This window comes from Camellia sinensis, chromosome 15 (genome assembly GCF_055761805.1).
Source record: "Camellia sinensis isolate YWXY chromosome 15, ASM5576180v1, whole genome shotgun sequence".
Classification (NCBI taxonomy): domain Eukaryota; kingdom Viridiplantae; phylum Streptophyta; class Magnoliopsida; order Ericales; family Theaceae; genus Camellia; species Camellia sinensis.
Genome location: NC_138975.1, coordinates 21,927,646 through 21,947,142, shown reverse-complemented (window position 1 = coordinate 21,947,142; position 19,497 = coordinate 21,927,646). Strand labels below are relative to the sequence as shown.

General features: G+C 43.1%; 1 protein-coding gene across 1 annotated transcript; it reads right to left on the bottom strand.

Moving 5' to 3' along the window:
• Positions 1 to 14,225: 14,225 nt before the first annotated feature.
• LOC145813363 (uncharacterized) lies at positions 14,226 to 15,424 on the bottom strand. Its single transcript, XM_082908654.1, has 2 exons — positions 15,292 to 15,424; positions 14,226 to 15,182 (listed from the first exon to the last, which is right to left on the bottom strand). Exons 1-2 carry the CDS (start codon positions 15,416 to 15,418, stop codon positions 14,311 to 14,313), a joined length of 999 nt encoding a protein of 332 aa, XP_082764780.1. The 5' UTR covers positions 15,419 to 15,424; the 3' UTR covers positions 14,226 to 14,310.
• Positions 15,425 to 19,497: the final 4,073 nt, after the last annotated feature.

Genomic DNA, 19,497 nt, shown 5'->3' with positions numbered 1-19,497 from the left:
ACAGTTTTTATGGTCAGCATGAGCAAAGAATATACGATCATCAACAAAGAACAAGTGAGATAAAGGAGGGCTATTATTAGAGGCCTGGAGACCTTTCGAGGATCCCTTTTGGACTTTATAGTTAATCATATTGGACAGTCTTTTCATACAAAGCACAAACAAGTGAGGTGATAGGGGGTCTCCTTGTCTGAGACCCCTTTTCTTCTGTATACCATCCATGACTTCACCATTCCAAAGGCTGGAGGAGTGACTGTTAGAAACACAACTCATGATTAAATTGATCCATTTATCATTAAGCTTGAATTCAAGAAGGGTTTCTCTAACAAATCCTCAAGAAAGTCTATCATAAGCCTTTTCTAGATTAATTTTAAACACTATACCACCTCTCTTACCTTGTTTATACCTTAGCGTATGTAAAATCTCCTGGGTAATGATAATATTATCAGTGGTGTTTATTCTAGGAATGAAACTACTTTGGTTAGGGCTGATCAAATTATCAAAGAGAGGCCTAATTCTACCCACAATGAGCTTGGTTATGATTTTGTAACTGACATTGCATAGGCTGCCGGGTCTGAATTGTTTAATGGTTTCAGGATTCTCCACTTTAGGGATCAGAACAATAAGGGTTTCATTGACAGTAGCAGGGACATTATTGTTCATGAAACAAGTTTAGACAAAATCACACACTGAAGAGCCAACAGTACTCGAAGGGCATGTTTGATTGGGTGGATTAGAGTGTGGGATTAGGATTATTAATCCGTGGGCCCAATTATCCTATATTTGTTTTAACATTTTTGTTTAGGATTATTAATCCAATGGATAATTAATCCAACAAATTTGTAGGATTATTAGTAATAGGGTAGAGGTGGGATTATTAATCCAATGGATATTAATCCAATTGGATAGTGAATACCACACTAATTTACTAGGACTATTAATACTTCACTATTAATATTGTGAATCAAACATGACCTAATAGCTTTGATAAAAAATAGCCTGGATACCATCCTTACCAGGAGCTTTGAAAGCACTAATACTTTTCACAGCTCCTAAAATTTTAGAATTACAGAAAGGCTTGAGCTTACCTGCATTATCATCTTGGGTGAAATGGGTTGAGCATATTTGTATCCTATTATCTGATTTGCATCTATGCTTCTAGTATTGCTGCACAAAAATTATTTTTTATTTGGGTAAATTATAAATAAATTGCTTGATTAAAATATAAATTGCCTTTTATAGTTTTGAAAATTACATTTCACCTTATGAGATTTTTAATTTCATAATAAATCGCCCATTTTATTAATAAATTATCATATTAATTAATTGCTTTTAATGATGTTAGAAATATGTTTCAATTAATAATTTAGGTAATTTTATTATTGTATAGGAGAGCAATTATGAATTTTATTTGTTTAATTAATTCTGTTAAATAAATTTTTTTAGTAAGGGAGTATTTGTAATTTTTCAAATCGCATGAGACAATCTATACTTTAAGCAAATATTAAGGGGTGTATTTATAATTTACCCTTATTATTTTTATGGTTGGTTTGATTTAAGTGAAAAATATTTTTTAAAATATATTTTTTTTTGTATTTTTTGATATTTGATGTAACAAAAAATTAAAGTTTACAAAAATATATATATATATTTTTCATAGTATAGGAAAAATAAGCCTATTTAAATGTAAAATATTTTTCATTCTTAAAAAACAATAAACGTTTTTCAAATTAAAATCTTATTAATATCACTATATTATCACCACAACAATCACCTCCACCACCATATTATCATGACCACTATTGTCACCACTACTACAACCACCGCCATTACTATCTCCACCCCACCAACTCCACCTTCGTCCTACTGTCACCACCTCATCACCATTAATACAAGTATTAATACATTAGTTTTAAGGGTAAAATATGTTGGACAATTTTCACTGTATTTAAATAAATTACATTCTGTTGTGTACTAAACAACAACCAGAATAAAAAGAAATAAAGGAAATGAGAGAATTTGTTTGATTACAAAAATCAAACTCAAAATAAAAATAAATAAATAAAAACAGACTTTATTTTGTTACAAAAAACAAAATTAAAATCTGATTTAAATAAATAATAATAACACTGAAAATAAATTAAATAACTTACTTGATTTAATTTCTTCGAATTATAATTTGATCAAGTCCAGTGTTTGACACTGTATCCTTAAGACAGATTCGTCCTCTCCACGGTACTTTCAGAATTTGGACGTCTATCTCCCAAGATAAAATGATCTACTACAAACAATAGCAGCACTACAAGTTGTTTGCCTAACGAACACACTAAGTGTTTATACTCTCTCTGATAAGAAAATAATGCAGCAAAATGAAGAGGATATTTGCAGAATTATGAAGGACGAAAATTAGAGTTCCAAAATCCAAATGAGGGCTGTCCTATTTATAGATATAATGGTGGCTATAGGTTTTGAATTGAATAGGTATGAAACCTGTTGATTTTGAATTCAAACATATTTGAATCTGTTGGATTACAATTCAAACAGATAACAAAAATGGAAAGGGCCCTGTTTGGGTGTACAGTAAATCCGGACCAGTTTAATTCCGGTTTAAAATCGGGAAGGGCCATGTTTGGATGTACAGTAAAACCAAACCAGTTTAATTTTGAATTATGAATTTTATTTTACCAAAAATAAAATTAAATTCAAATATTTTTGACCCAAAAAGATTAATATTAGGCCAAACAAGCCCAACCACACACCCGTGCCCAAGCCTAGGCCCAGGCCAGCCTGACGGCGGCGGCACGCGCTCGCGTCGTGGTGATTTTTGGGTCCAATGGGTCTAGCCCATTTTGCCCATAACCTCTCCCTCTAAAACACTTGGGTACCCCTTGGGGCACACCCCAAGTACCAAACCCAAGCCTTATAAACCCATTCAAAACTTCTCACCAAATCAATGTGGGACAAGCCATTTTACAATCTTAAGGAATTTCCACCAAAACTCCATTTCCATGGAGCACACTTTGGTTTCAATTTCCCATTCACTCGGTAATGGTTTTGAGCAACCAAATATACCACGTGAATCACAACGCGGCATAGAACGCGTTACCACTTTGACCTGTGAAAATCGACGCAGGGGGCCCACCTAAAAAATAGACCGAACTTAAGATAAAATTCTGGTTTTACCCAGAATTTATAACCATTTCCATCAAAATACACTTTGTCCCTTTTATGTTTGGTTATTTTATTACTTTAGCCATTCAAATTTGTTATTTCTTACTTTTGCCCTTTCATGTTTTAAACTTTTTCCAATTTAATTTTAAAACTATCTTTAGTTTAAAATTAGACATAAAATACCACATTAACTATCACATAACATAGAAAAAATATATTATTATATTAATATTTGAGTTTGTATTAGAGGTGTTGGTTATATATAAAAAAAACATATTTTTATATCACATTGGCTATCAACGTATCAATTTCTGTCTAATTTTAGATATAAATTAGTTTTATGAGTAAATTGAGGAAAAAAATTGAAACATTAAGGGTAAAAGTGGAAAGACAATGAACTTTAAAGGCCAGTGTAAAAAATAACTAAATACAAAGAGGATAAAGTGTAATTTATCCTTAGTTTTAAATATACAAACTGTAAGAGGAGCTAATTTAAACCCACTAAATTAATTAGGCCCAATAGTCCAAGATTGGTGGGTCCGAATTTATCACACGTCCAAGATTGGTGGGCCCAGATTTATCGCCATCAAACGGGTTGAATCGCTCTAAGCCTCGAAAGGGTTCGGATCCACGAACCTAGAGACTTACTCGAGCCCGGACTCAAAAGGGTATTAAGCAAGCCTAGAGATCCGAGGCACTCGGACTCGAAAGGATTCGGATCCACGAATCTAGAGATCCGAAACACCTGGCTTCGAACGGATTCAAACGCAATCTAGAAGTCGCTCCGTTAATGAGTCCCAGAACACTTGCGGGCTCGGAGCTTTCCGGGATCTACGCACCAGAACCATGGGCGTAATGGAGTTCGAACAAAGGACCCGATCCCGAGGACGGTGAGTGGAGATAAATTCACTCTTCGGTTAAACTAGCTTATACCCGGGTCGAGGTGGCACGACCTCGGGGGGTCCATGAGACTCGGCAATATTTTGCGGCAGGACGTCCTCTGGGACTACCCCTGACCCTTTGGGATGATTGGGGATCATTGGTTAGGTGTGGCTAAGAAGAAGGGTTCGCCGAGAGGTTGATCTCCTCTTCGGGGTTTTCCTCATCCTCGGAGAGGTCTCATCCTCGGAGAGGTCACCTTCTCGGACAAGGTGGTTAGAGAGAATATTCCCCATGTGCCTTGCACATGGGCTCCATCCTACATCATGAGGTGCCTATAAATAGCACCCACCCATAGCTTTACAAGGGATGGATTTTGGAGATTTTTAACTCTTGGGAAAGAACTAATTTCCCTTCTCCATTATCAACCTTGAGAGTGAAAGTGGGAGATCAATGGGAGAGCCTTGCCATTATTCTATTCTCTAGCCATTTTGCCTTCTTCTTCACCCAATCTCTTATCTCCATCATCTCCTTTACTCTTGTGTTCTTGAGTTGAGACCATTGAAGAATCTAAGCCTCTCACATTTCTTCTAGAGAATTAGAAGTTGTTCTTCAAGGATCTTCGAAGATCTTCGAATTTTCCAACTCCTTTCTTGAACCCTCTCCTACATTTTGGCGACTCTGTTGGGGAGGCGGATTGGTTAATGGTCTCAACGAGATCTGGAATCCACACAACTCCAACAAGGATGGCGGGAGAAGATGAAGTTCACCAACAAGGATCCTCTAATGGTGGTGATGACAGAACCATGGCTCCAGATCAACCACTTTTGCTTGAAGCCATTCAAGGACTTCAAAATACTCAGCAAGAGATTCTTACCACTCTTCAGAATCTCACTCACACCATGTTAGTGATGAGTTCTAATTTTGCACCGGCGCCAAACGGAAATCAAACGGGTGGTGGAGTTATTCCCGCCGGAGCGCAAAATCAAATCCAAGGAGAAGCAGGCCCCAATCAGCCTATGGCTCATGGCAACACAGCCACAGTAACACATGCTCAAACCACAGTAGGCGGCAGCAGTTTGCCAATGCCCGGGCTCCATGGCGTGCCGAGCCAAGATCCAATGGTGACTAGGGGAGTTTCTGGTGTAATGAATGGCACTCCAACGACTGTTGGTGTCCAGGAAAACATAAGGAGCATGATGGCGCAAAAGGGAGCTCTGCCCGTACCTAATCTTGTTACGCCACCAATAAATGTTACCCAAGCACCAAGCGGGCCTCCTTTGGTGCCGACAACAAATCTGCAAGCACAACCCGGTATAGCGGCGCCGTGCGGTGGACTCTATGGGCCTCAATTCAATATCCCATCACCAACTGGCTTGTCTATAGGCGTTGATGGCCAGTATCATCAAATGTCCTCACCAATGATGAATTCGCAGCACCAGAATGGCCAAGACGCCCCTAGCTCAGTCTTCGGGTACATAAGCCAAGTCCCGGGAATACCACCATCAAACTCTCTCCCTCAACAGTTTCTCACTCTCGCCGATGTGCAGGCCATGTTCGATCTCGAACGGGGCAAGAGGACCTTACCTTCTTTGCCTGATCCAGACGTCAAGCCGCTTTACCCCATTGAGATGCTGAGCTATCCATACCCTGAGGGGTATACAATGCCGAAGTTCATCAAGTTCGACGGCAAACAAGGAAATGCCCGAGAACATGTTGTGCGATTCATTGAGACACTGGGTATTCATGGTTCAAACCACGTCCTCCGACTGAGAGAATTCTCTAAGTCCCTCATTGACCGAGCATATAGTTGGTATGTTAATTTGGCCCTAAACTCTGTCCGATGTGGGAGGAAATGGTTAACAAATTCCACTCCAAGTTCTTTCAAGTGGCGGAGAAGGTGACCACACTTACATTGTGTAAAGAGAAGTAACAAGAAAGTGAAGACATCCTTGACTACGTCAAAAGGTTTCAGGACAAGGCTGTGGATTGTCATGAAGCAGTTGAGGAGAGTTATCTGGTTCAAATTTGTCTAGAAGGGGCATTGAGCAGGTACAAAATGTTTCTAGTTAATCACAAGCTACCCACCTTCTCGGCATTAATAGAAGCAGCTCGGAACATTAGCATTCCTTAGGCTCAGGAGTCCGGATTTAAAGCCAGTTACAAGACTAGTTTCAAGTCGTCTCGTGGACCTATCGTTGCTGCTGCCTCTGCCCCAGATACCCGAAATTCTCAATGAGGAGGTCATAGAGGCCAGAAGAGGAAGCAATATAATGGTGAAAAGGGGAATGTTTCTTATCCATGTGGAATCGAGGAAGTAAAAGCTCTAGTTAAGGAATGGGTGGCTGACGGAGAGCTAAAATTGCCTTATGTTGAAGAAATGCCATCAAAAAAGGACCGTGAGAGCCCTGACTTTTGTGTCTACCATCGTACATTGAAACATCCGACAGAGAAGTGTTGGACTCTCAGGAAAATCTTCAGAGATAAAGTCGAGGTAGACGAATTGAGGTTCAAAAAGCGAGGGACTCAAGACATCCGAGAACAACCATATCCTCAACACCGAGACAAGGGCCAGAATGTTGCTATGATAGCTTATGAAGGCCCAATGATCGAGGCTATCGCTAATCTCGATGACGATGACTGTTATCTGGACGACATCCTCGAGCCAGAGGGTGAGCAAGTTTACTATGGAAGTGCTCTCGATCCAGAGGGCAGAACATTTATGACTCATGGCGAAGATCCCTTTGATCCAGAAGGAGGAGAAGAATACTATGGAAGAGGAGGACACCATGTTTATGTGGCATCTTATTTTGAGGAGACCGAGGAGATGGTTAACTACGAGCCTCCAAGAGTGGAAAAAGATCCAGATCACTATGCCAAAACCCTGCAAGACTGTGTAAAGTTCAAGCAGTTCTTTGACCAGCTTGGACTTTCCAGGGAGGCAAGAACGGAAATCACCAAGTCTATCATTAATATAGCCGAGGCACACCATGAGGAATGCATGTCGACTGAGGGGTCTATCCCGAGGAAGGCAAAAGAGCAATCTAGTGCCATTACTTTCTCCGAGGCTGATCGGAAGTATCCTTTTTCTCACAATTGCCCGCTTTATGTGACTGTTTTTATTAACGGGGTTGAGTTCAAAAGGGCCTTTCTAGATAGTGGAGCCTCTATCAACATTATGACTCGTGCTACTCTAGAAAAAGCCAGAATCTCTGAAGAACGCATTGTGAAGCAGCCGATAGTCATCACTGGCTTCGGTGGAGAAAGGAGAGTTACTATCGGATGCGTAACAGTTGATTTAGCCGTTTGAGAGATTCGCTTGGCCACCAAGTTCCATATTATCGATTCTGAGGCAAATTATCACATCATTCTAGGGAGGACCTGGATGCATAGATATGGGGCTGTACCATCGAGTTATCATCAGTGTGTTAAAGCTAAATGGGGAAAGAAGACGGTGACAATTCAGGCTACAGAAAGGCCTTTTGAGATCCATGAAGCTCATTATTCTGATGCCATCTACTTCACTAAATTGGCTGTCGAAGAAGTTCCCACCACCTCTAAGCCTCGATGGGTCAAAATTCCTCGTTGGGAGGATATCAAAGATGACAAGGAGTCGATGGCAGAATCAAGTAAGCGGGCGACGTCTAGACCAGAAAGTCCGCCTATTCCTCGGAAGGTGATGAAAGTTCGAGAAGGAGGCAAGATGGTGTACTATTTATGAAGGTGCGGGGAGTCGGTTTCTTCAGTCACTGACTCCGAGTCAAAAGAAGAGCCTCCTGACAATGATATAGTAATAAAGCCTGAAGTGGCTCCAGAATGCATGCAAGATGGGCCGAAGCCTCAGCCTGAACAACTTATTGAAATAGATTTGAGTGATGGACAAGATACACCAAGGTCGGTGTCACGACCCAAACCCGGCCCTATGGGTTTAGTACCGTAACCGGCCAGTAATCCGAGATTACCGAAGGCCTGCTTAACAGTAATACAGTAAAACAGAGTACAGGGCCTGGCGGAAGCCAATACAGTAATTAAACAATGTCCAATGAGCTGTGACAGTCTGTAAGCCAAAAAGATTTTTCATGCATTCATACATAAACAGTACAGAAAGCATTCCGTCTGTACAAAACAGTACGGTCTATACAAAATTTACAATCACACAGTACAGGGACCTAATCCCTTGATAACGGTACGGTAACAGTCAGTCTATACAGAACAGTCAGACAGTATGGAGACAGGCGGGGGAAAAACAAACAAAACACCCCCAAGCCATAGCATGGCAACTCGGAACCTCGCAGTGAGGCACAAAGGCTGGCTTGACAAAACTGGAGTTACCCTGACGCTCCTAGCTCCGATCTGGTGCCTGTACACCTACATATATATATGAGCAGTGAGCTAAAGCCCAGTGAATAACATAATGCGTAAAGGGGTTTAGAATGAATGTCCTTACAGTAATGAAAACAGTTCAATTCAACCAGTATTTCAGTTGTTCAGTACAGTAAACAGTCATATGTGGTACATCCATTAGCATAACAGTAACAGTAGGTCTTAAAAGACCGAACAGTAATGATGGCCATCAGTCAGTAAACAGTAGTGGTTCCACGAGGGAACCGACAGAGAATTCTGTCGCAGTAACAGTAACAGTAAACAGTAGGTACTAAGGATGCCACAGTACAGTTCAGAAATAAAGGACATACATTCATTCAGTAAATAATACCAGTTCAGTAAACAGTTCAGTTCAGTATTCAAAAGATAATCAGTTGAACATATCTTTACACAATTGTTACTCACAGAGTTCTGGGCTACAGTATGCTAGAGCGTGTCTCCCCAGTTGCCAACCCTACACAGTTCACAGGTTGAACACACACTAAGCTACACAGTTGGGCAATATCATAACTTAATCCCTAATTTGCCTTGGTGTGTTCTACAACGATATCCTCATCTAAATGCCTTAAACTAGGCCTAAGAATGCCTAGGATGGGATGAGGATGCAAAAATGCACATTTAAAAGCATTTTCAGGATTTTCAGAAAAACAGAGTCCCGCTCGAGCTCAGGTTTCCCCGCTCGAGCGTACAGGCAAACAAAGGTACACGCTCGAGCGCAAACTTTCCCACTCGAGCGTACTGTAAAAGTACTGGATGGGTGAAATCCCCGCTCGACGCCCGCTCGAGCTTGAGACATGACTCCGCTCGAGCGCCCAATACTCCGCTCGAGCGGACTGTAAAACAGTGCAAGATGCTGGAAGCTCGATTTTCCCGCTCGAGCGGCACTTCCCCCGCTCGAGCGGACGACTGAAATCTGGAAATCCCAGATTCGAGCTCCAGGTCCAAAACCAAGCTCAAAAGCATCAAAACCAATCCTCTTGGGCCCATTTTCTGGAAAACATTTAAAAACACATAGGATATCATGTTTCAAAGCGCAATTTGAGAAATCAAAGCCCAAGGGTGTTTAATTCAAACCCAATTTCAAACCAATTTCAAATCATTTTCAAGAACAATCTTCAAACATGACATGCATGATCTTAAATCATTTTCAAAGCTTTAATGCTGTTTCAAAAGAGCTCAAGCCGTCAAAACCAAGATGAACTCATGGAGTATGACCAAAAGATGGACATGCATGTGAGGTATGATGAACCACAACCTCAAAAGTTCAATTTATGTACATGCATGCAAAGATTGAGCTTCAATTCAACCACAATGAACCAAAACATGACTTAGTTCTACAATGAAGCATGAATCATGCAACAATCAACACAAAACATGGACAAGAAGACAATGGAGCTACCTTTAGTCTTGTAGTTCAAGAAGGGAGCTCAATATGCAATCACTTCAACAATTTCTTCAATTACCAAGCAATTCTACAAGCAAAATTGAGATGAAATCAACTCCTCAAGTCTCTCTCTCTCTAAGGTCGGCTAGGCACAATGAGAAATGGCTGATGAAATGTTCTTGGATCAAGTATAATGAGCTCAAGGTATAGAGGTAGTGGCCCACTCAAGGTCAAAACGGTAATTAAGTCCAACTCTTTAATTAGCTTAATTTAATCTAATTTAATCATACCTAATCAGTTTTCAGATAATTATACTATAAAATCACATTAATTCTAAGGATCATTAAACATCAATCGATTCCGGATTCGGCCGCCGATAAGGCCTTCAATTAGCAGTCTAAACATATAAGCATGAACAGATAATCATACAGTCAAACAGATAGAATGCAATTCAAACAGATGTATTCATTTAATTCAGTTTAAAGTTCGGTCAGTCAGTTCAGTACTTTAATCAGTTCAATTATCAGTCAGTTATCAGTCATTATCAGTTCCGTTTAGCAGTAATCGGTAATCAATCAGTCATTAATCAGTAATCAGTATGAGGGTTGTTACAGTCGGTATTCATAAGTTCGAGCCTTAGCCCAGAGAAGCGGGAACAGTTGTTAAAGTTGATTAGCCGATACTCAGATGTGCTTGCTTGGTCATATAAGGAAATGCCCGGACTAGATCCTCACCTAGTCTCCCACTATCTTGATGTGTTTCCAAACTCCAAGCCAACTAAGCAAACTGCTCGAAAATATCATCCAGATCTCAAAGAGAAGATTAAGAAGGAGATTGAAAAACTTCAACAGGCTGGTTTCATCCGGCCAATACAGTACCCCACGTGGTTAGCAAACATCGTGCCAGTAAAGAAGAAGAATGGCCAAATCAGAGTATGTGTAGACTTTCGAGATTTGAACAAATCTTGCCCGAATGATGAATTCCCTCTTCCTCACATTGACACCCTCGTAGATACTACCTCGGGACACCAGATGTTCTCACTCATGGATGGATTCAGTGGATACAATCAGATTAAGATGGCTGAAGAGGACGCAGAAAAGACTGCTTTTAGAACACCTCTCGGAAACTTCTTCTATACAGTCATGCCTTTCGGACTCAAGAATGCCGGTGCAACTTACCAAAGGGCTATGACTGCAATCTTTCATGACATGATCCATCATGAGGTGGAAGATTATGTTGATGATCTAGTGGTAAAATCCAAGAAAGAAGAAGACCATCTCTGAGACCTTAAGAAGGTATTCAAGAGGTGCCAGGAATTCAAAATGAGGATGAATCTTCTCAAATGTGCTTTCGGGGTGACGGCCGGGAAGTTCCTCGGGTTTCTTGTACATAGGCATGGTATTGAGGCAGATGAAGACAAGGTCAAGTCTATCAAAGCAATGCCTCCCCCAAATTCTCAGAAGGAGTTAAAGAAGTTCCTCGGGAAGGTGTCTTATATTCGGAGGTTTATCCCAGCACTGGCAGAGATCTCTGCGCCTTTCGGCTCTTTGTTAAAAGGAGATGCCAAGTTCGAGTGGAACCAAGAGCACCAAAAGGCCTTTGAGAGAATCAAGGCGGCCTTGACCTCGCCTCAGACCATGATAGCCCCGCAGCCCGGGGTGCCTCTAATGTTGTACCTAACTTCAACCCCCAAGTCCATAGGGGCATTATTGGTCCAAGATGTAGATGGAGTAAAACGCCCGGTGTATTACATCAGTCGGAAGATTCGAGGAGCAGAAGTCCGATATACTCCAGTAGAGAGACAATGTTTAGTTTTGGTATTCACTGCCCAAAAGCTCAGACATTACTTCCTAGCACATCAGATTCAGATTGTTACTAGAAGTGATCCAATCCGATACCTCCTCAGCAAGCCTGCTCTAACCGGGAAAGTGGCAAGATGGTTGTTAGCACTGGGTGAATTCGAGATCACATGTGTAGCCCCCAAGGCGATCAAAAGCCAAGCCTTAGCTGATCTCCTTGCCCAATTTCCAAGTGGTGACTATGAACCAGTGAATGAAGAATTAAGAGGAGAGGTGCACGCAGCTATGGCTTCCGAGGAAAGCTTCTGGACATTGAGCTTTGACGGAGCAGCAGCCGGAGGGAAGGGAGGAACCGGGATAGTCCTTACAAGCAAAAGTGGGGAAAAGTTATATTTGTCTTATAAACTGGATTTCCATTGTTCGAATAACGAAGCCGAGAATGAGGCTCTTATTTTAGGCTTGATAGTAGCTGAGAAGCACAGTATCAAGAAGATTCGGATCCGGGGGGACTCAAAGCTGATAGTGAAGCAAGTTTCAGGACAGTTCGTCTTAAAGGAGCCTGCCTTGGCCACATATCGAACAACAGTCCAAAGGCTTCTTGACAAATTTCAGAAGGTCGAAATAGAGCATGTGCCTCGCTTCGACAACAAGTTTTCAGATGCCCTCGCAACATTAGGGGCAAGAGTTGACATTCCAGAGGAAGAGGCAACAATTGTTATCAAGAAGAGAACAGAACCTTCAATAATACCCGAAAACAAAGGCCTTCCGGAGGACTAGAGAGGAGAAGTCCTCGAACAACTCAGAAGCAAAGTTGGAAAATTGACTATGGCCAAGCTTGCCCAATTCACAATTATTCAAGGTGAACTTTACTTCCGAGGAGGTACCGGATTCCTAGCCCGGTGTATTGGCCAACAAGAAGCAAGCTTCCGACTACAACAGATCCATGAAAAGTCTTGCGAGGATGGGGATATCAGTCTGTATAGAAGAATCCAAAGACAAGGTTATTATTGGCCCGAGATGGAGAAGGACTCGAATCAATTACAGAAGGAATGCCCCAAGTGTCAGTCATACATCCGGGAGGATGAGAGTTGCTTTGAAATTGATACCCCTGACTGGAGGCAAGTCTACATTGACTATCTCAAAGAGGGAACACTACCTGAGAGCCCGAGGGACATTGCACACCTCAAGAGGAGAGCGAGGCGGTACTTTCTTGATCAGGACAAGCTGTATAGAAGAAGTATTGAGGGCACTCCCCTGAGATGTCTCTCCAAGGAGGAGTCAGATCTAGTCCTCGGAAGAGCCCACGAGATTGAACATCAAGGAGGGGCTCGGCTGTTCGAGCAACTTATACACCTTGGGTATTACTGGCTGACCATGGAGTCAGATGCATCCCATCACGTGAAGAGGTGCCAGACTTGTCAGAAACACGGAAATTTGATCCATGCTCCAGCTGTAGACCTGCATAGTATCCGAACGCCATGGCCGTTCCATACCTGGGCTTTTGATCTGATAGGGCCCATCTCCACATCTTCTAAGGGGTATAAGTGGATTCTCGCAGCCACAGAATTGAGTACAAAGTGGGTCGAAGCAATTCCTCTGAAGAACGCTACGGGGCCTGCAGTTGCGAATTTCATCAAGGAGAATATCATTTGCCGATTTGGAGTACCAAACACCATCCTCTCGGATAACGGCACTCCCTTCATAAACAAATATGTGAAGAGCCTCCTAGAGACTTACCAAGTGAAGCATCACAAATCCACACCCTACTATCCAAAAGGGAACGGGCAAGCGGAAGCCACAAACAAGACACTGATAAGGATTCTGAGCAAGATGATGGATGAGTTTGGGGGGACTTGGTCCGAACAGTTGATAGTAGCCCTATGGGCGTATCGCACTTCGAAGAGAAAGCCAACTCAAGCAGCTCCTTACTCCCTTGTGTATGGGTCCGAGGCAGTGTTACCTATAGAGTTGGAAACGCCATCTGCTCGAATGGCTCTCGCCTCGGGGATGGTATTGGAGCCTCGAACCACCAGATTGGAAGCATTAGAGGAAAAGCATGACAGAGCTGCCAAAGTCATGGAAAGGTATCATGAGTCCATCGCCCGAGCCTATAACCAGACTGTGATACCAAGGAAGTTTGAAGAAGGTGATCTAGTATGGAAGATTGTAGACCCAATCATGCGAGGACAGCCTTTGCCCAAGTTTTCTCCAAAATGGGAAGGGCCCTACAAGGTGGTTCAGGCGAGCTCAAGCGGGTACTACAAACTTGTAAGGGTTGAAGACGGCTTCCGAACTGGCCCGCTCAATGCAAAGTTTATCAAGCATTACTACCCATAGTTGGACTCATCTATGTTGAAATTCATTTTCACTTTCTTACTTTGTCTAAAAGTTGTATTTCCCTTACGTTATGAAGAAGCTGGTTTTCTCTATGGTGTATGTTTTATCCCATCACTTACAGTGAATCTATTATACTTTTGTCAAGAAAGTTGAAGAACTAATGAGAATATTTCAGCTTTTATAAACATGTGCATATGATTGTTCTTTCCATTGTATCATTCGAAATAAATATTTTATCAAGTAGAATGAGAAAACAATGCGAAAATATCCAAACAACAAAAATTTTGTCATTTCATTGCATTGTCCTAGATAAAACATTTTTATCGAAAGGGGCAAGAAAGTAATGATAAAAAAAAAAACTCAATCTTTCCTAAAGACACCCTCGAAGAAGCTGCCCGTCACATCTACATCTGGAGGACAAACAGTAGAGTGTGCCTCTAAAGTCTCCAAGGCCCGAGCATAACCCGACTCAAGTTCACGAAGAGTTGCCTTTATCTCATCTATAGAGGTGCGATAAGAGACAAGCACAGACATAAGTTCCAGCCGATGACTGGCGTTCGAAGCTATATCCAGGCGCTTCCGAAGCCATGATAAGTCCACTTGGTGACGCTCCATGTCAGAGATCCCCTGATACGCTGTCTCGACTACTTTCCCATTAAGGTCACACAACCGTTGCCTGTCCAAGCTATATAAGATAGTGGCAAAAGACTCGAGAAGAGCAGTCTGAATGAGTGGACACTGGCAAGCAAATGAAGCAAAGGTCTCCGGGTAACTTGAATGCACAAGCTGTAGAACTGAAGCAAACTCAGGAGCTACCCAATAATGGAGAAATGATACTTTGCCAGAAGCTGAAGGAGGAATTGGGGCCGGAAAGCTGCTAGTCTCAGGAATCTCCCCAATGTCTATCGGGTTAGATGAACCACCCGGAGGGGTAACTCCCGGCAGAGGTCCCGAGCCTGAGAATGCCGAACGATAAGGGAAAAGACCAAAAACATCACTATCAATGTGGAAATCACTGAGATTCAAATCCAAAATATTCGAAGGCACTGGCGATGAAGAACCTCTGGCAGTCATCTCAAAGGCAGGTGTTCCCCCTTGAGAAGGAGAACCGTGAGGAGTTACAAAGAGAGTCGGAGTAGAGTCCGGGGCAGGTGAAGACGGGACCCCGGTAGCAGCTAACACTGGAGCAGAGTCTGAGGCAGGTGAAGGCAGGACCCCGGTAGCAGCTAACACTGAAGAAAAGATAAGGAAGCCTTATTAGAGGTAGGGAACAGGAAAGCCATTTGAGTAAAGATTTCTCACAGATAGAAGTAAATGACAAACTTCAGAAAGAAAGATTACCAGAGGGAGAATCAATATGCAAAGCCGGAGCAACTGAAGGACTCCTAGCATCAGCAAGGTCACTTGGCCGTATAGAGAGCACCTGATCGATCTCAATGTCTGACGAAGCCTGAACAGTAGCAGTCATCCCTGAAGAAGGAAGGAGGGCCTGAAGATGAGAATCACCATAAGTGCCAGAGCGAGTCTCAGAGATTTCTAGCACATCCACCTCCACACCATTCCCAGAGGCGCACCTCGTCTCTACATTGCTTCTAGAAGCATGGCCTACGACATCAATTTCTGTGGCATCAGTCCCTCCAGTAATCTCAACATCAGAACGGTGAGCCCCAATAACCTCGTCACCAAGATAGCGCTCCTCCTCAGCTACGGTAGGGCAGTGACGACGCATGCGTGGAATAAGGTCACAAAAATGGTCGGAGGACTCAGCCTCATCATCGTCATCATCTATAACTGCTATACGAGAGGTGCGCATCTTCACAAGTCTTGCAGACAAAGGGAGGGTGTCGTCCAAGTCTGAGTCCGGCCTGGGGGAGACAGCATGGCCAGGAGCCACGGTACTGAGAACGTCAACAACCGTAGGATCCTACACAACATGGGCAAATAAAAGTTTTCATTTTAGAAGGTATAGTCGCAAAAAGGAAAGTAGCTTCAAACCAAAAATTTCGGGTACCTCATGAAGTCTTTTGGAAAGGCGACGAGCGGAAGGACTGGCATCAGAAGTCCTCTTGTGAGCCATCTTCTTAAGGCGGGTCGTCCGAGGACCAGAGGCCTTATTCAAAGGGACTGGCTCCGGAGAAGTAATTGCCAAGCTAGAAGCAGATGCCCGAGCAGAAGGGTCAGTTGGAGCAGATGAGGTGAAGAAACTCTCGTACATGTAGTCAGATTTTCGGCTCTCGGGTAGCCGAAGAGAAGAATCCTTCTTATAAATCGGCGGAGGCAAACATACGGTCGGTCTGCTCTGGACAAATGCAATAAACGCATCGATATTCTTCTGCCAATACCGCCTGAAAGAGGGGGTGAAACCCCCTACTCGACTCAAGCCTGGCATCGTCAAAGAGCCGGATATGGGAAGCACGGTGTGTACAAGCCCGCGACTGAAGCGCCCGTAGCTAGCTGAAAATGATAATAAAGGAGGTGCTGGCCCCGGGGCACATTGATCAAACTCGAATTGACATGCTACGCGGTCAGGCCTATAAACGGCACTATCAACGCCTTCCTCATGCCATACCGGTAATGAACTCGGACGGATCATAATCAGCATATCAACAAAGGGTGCAGGGATGTTCTTCGGCAAAGGAAAGGACACCGAGCGGGAGGAACCATGATAGATAAGCGGTGTGGCCACACCCACAGGCGGGCATACATACGGCCGTGCTACAAAGCGTCGGGGATCATCCACTAGAGTATTCAAGGATAAGGTGGAAATGGTACGTGACCAACGTGTAATCAACGGCTGGCAAGACTTCGCTTTCTCAAATGTCCGAGACCCATCAGTATCGAGCACGGGGATGCCATCTTTATCCACTATCTCCCGAAGAACCTCCGCCTCGAATACAGTCGGAGCAGGGGCAAATTTTGGGAACCTCTCGAAGAAGAAACAAAGCAGGAACTGGCTGTGAATAAAGGAGGCAGGCTCATATCGACCCACGGAGCGAACCATATCTCGATGTAGTAGATCTAGCTGATAATAGAGATTCCCAAGAAATAGGGAAGCCAAAGGGATCCGATCTCCTCTGAAGAGCCTGACTGCCAAGGGGAAGACGAAAGGATTGAGGGAATCCGGAGGCGTGCTCGGAAGAATGAAGAATGAAAGGAAGCAAGCCAGAAATCCCAAGAAATAGAGCCTGGAGTCATACATCGGACCGACCTCATACTCCCGAGAGTTAGGGTCAGCATCTCTGGCCAAGGGCTGAAGATCTTTGAAGAAGTGGCGGATCCATGCAGTATAGGAGGCACGGTCCGTCCTTACTCGACTAGTCCTCCTCGCTGAACCATCAAAAACGGAACTCCACCGACCACAAGTTTGAAGATTTAGCTTCAGAGATTGGATCAAAGAATCATCTTCGGGGGGTGTCTGCTCAGGGTCGAAGGCATCAGGGCCGGTCACTTCCAGACGCAGCAACATGAACACATCCTCAAGGGTGGGCCCCATCTCGTGCTGGCCAAGTATAAAGGTGTGTGTCTCGGTGCTCCACCGAAGAGCCATGGCTTCCAGGCTAGCATTGTTGCGACGGATGGATAGGGATCGAGATATTTTCACTGGGATCAATAGGCGGGCCTCTTGAAGCCGCTGACAGAAGCTCTTGTCCGAGAGAACATCATCGACCCACTCCTGCCAACCAAAAGGAGGGTTTGAGAAGGCCTTGAACTGAGGATAACTGTATGGAAAGTCCCCTCGCTCAATCCGAAAGCGTAGCACCAAGGAAGGAGAAATGAGGGCCTCGTGTCCAGAGTCAGTGTCCTCAGTGAGACATAATGGAGCCCCCTTCGGAGATAGAAGAGAAGTGGTGGAGGTAGCCGCCCGCCAGAAGGGGTCCTTCCGACCAAAATAAGGAGATTTCCTCCACTCAGATGCCGGAGGTACATCCCTCTCTTTCATGAGAGCCGGTTCTGATGACCCCGGAGCTACGGGTTTCTTTTGAGAAGACATATGGCTGAAATAACCGGTATAAATATTAAAGAGTTGACTGTATTAAAATTCAGAATATTGTTACATGCAACATGATGGGTTTATCAACAAATTCAACTTCGGACGTCATCAACAATTCATTTTCTCGGATATTCTTCAAGCTTAACAAATTTTAATACCAATTGGTGCATCATCAACATATAGATTTTCGTCTTCTATCATCAATAAGAGGTGCAATGTCATAGGTCGCTTCATGATGAAGTTCAATCGGGTCAATTTCTTAAAGTCACTATGTTCCATATTAAAGGTCCAATTTATACGGGGCTCAAAATTTGGACAGAGTGAAGTTCAATAGTAAATTTCAGGCCCGAGATCCGAAGTATATTACATTGCTTATCAGTAGCAAGATTCAATGGATCATTATGCAAATTACAAGAATGTCCTTTCCAAAGTCCATATTCATAAGTCCATGGTTTTCTCTCTCCATATCAAAAATGGAGCTCAAATACTAGTCAACAAGTTATATTCGGCCTTTCCTCGGTGATAAAGTTCAACAAATTATGTTCAAGCCAAGCACCTCAATAAGGTTTCAAGTGCTAGTGCATGTTTCCATATGGCCAAAATCATGGTGTTTGAGCTAAAAAAATATCATTGGGATTGCCACAAAAATTGAGTCCATATTCAGATTCAGTTTTTTTTTATTTATTTTATTTTTATTTTCATCAGATTGCTTGAGCCCTCTACATTGCCACAAAAATATATTTATATATATTTAAATATATTTATATTCGGAAGAGGGGGTCGAATGTCATACTTACAAATTTGGGCAGTTAGAGAGGTGAAGTCCGAAGCCGATACTGGAAATTTAAGCTGAAATCAGAGAGGTTTACAGACTGTAATCAACAAGACTGGGCTAGGCTTGGGCAAGACCACACACGTTGCGTTGAGAGGGCGAACGTGCGTGGTCAACGTCGGATAAGCTGAAGCCGGAAGCAGCGATTGATTGTGCACAAGCCAAGGCTAATGTGGGTAATCCGAGCTCTAAACAAAAAATATATATATATGATAATCAATATATATATATATATTTGCCCAAAGTTTGTCAAGCAGCAAAGTAAAAGAAAAAAAAACGAAGCACCAGCAGATTCGAAGCAAAAAATAAAATAAAATAAAATAACATATATATATAATAAAATAAAATATTATATATATATATACATCATAAGCCATATATATATAAGATGAGAAAGAAAACCAGTGGCCACGGGAATCAATTGCGAGTTGTGCCGGTGTTGGTGTGCAGTAACGACAGCTCGGGTCGCGTTGCCGGCGGTGCCTAGAGCTACGGTGCAAACCACACACGACGCGTTGAGTGGGCGACGTCTGTGGGTGGCGCTGAACAGCCGGGGCAGAAGGCAAAGTCGGGGCAGAGAGGAGCTAACGGTGGTCGGTGCTGGGCAGCCGAGGCCGAAAGTTGCAGTGATGTTGCTGGGGATGTCGCAGAGTTGTGACTGTGCAGAGAGGTTCATGTCGGTGCTGGTCGTCAGAGCTGGAACAAGGTGGTGGCTGGGCCGCGA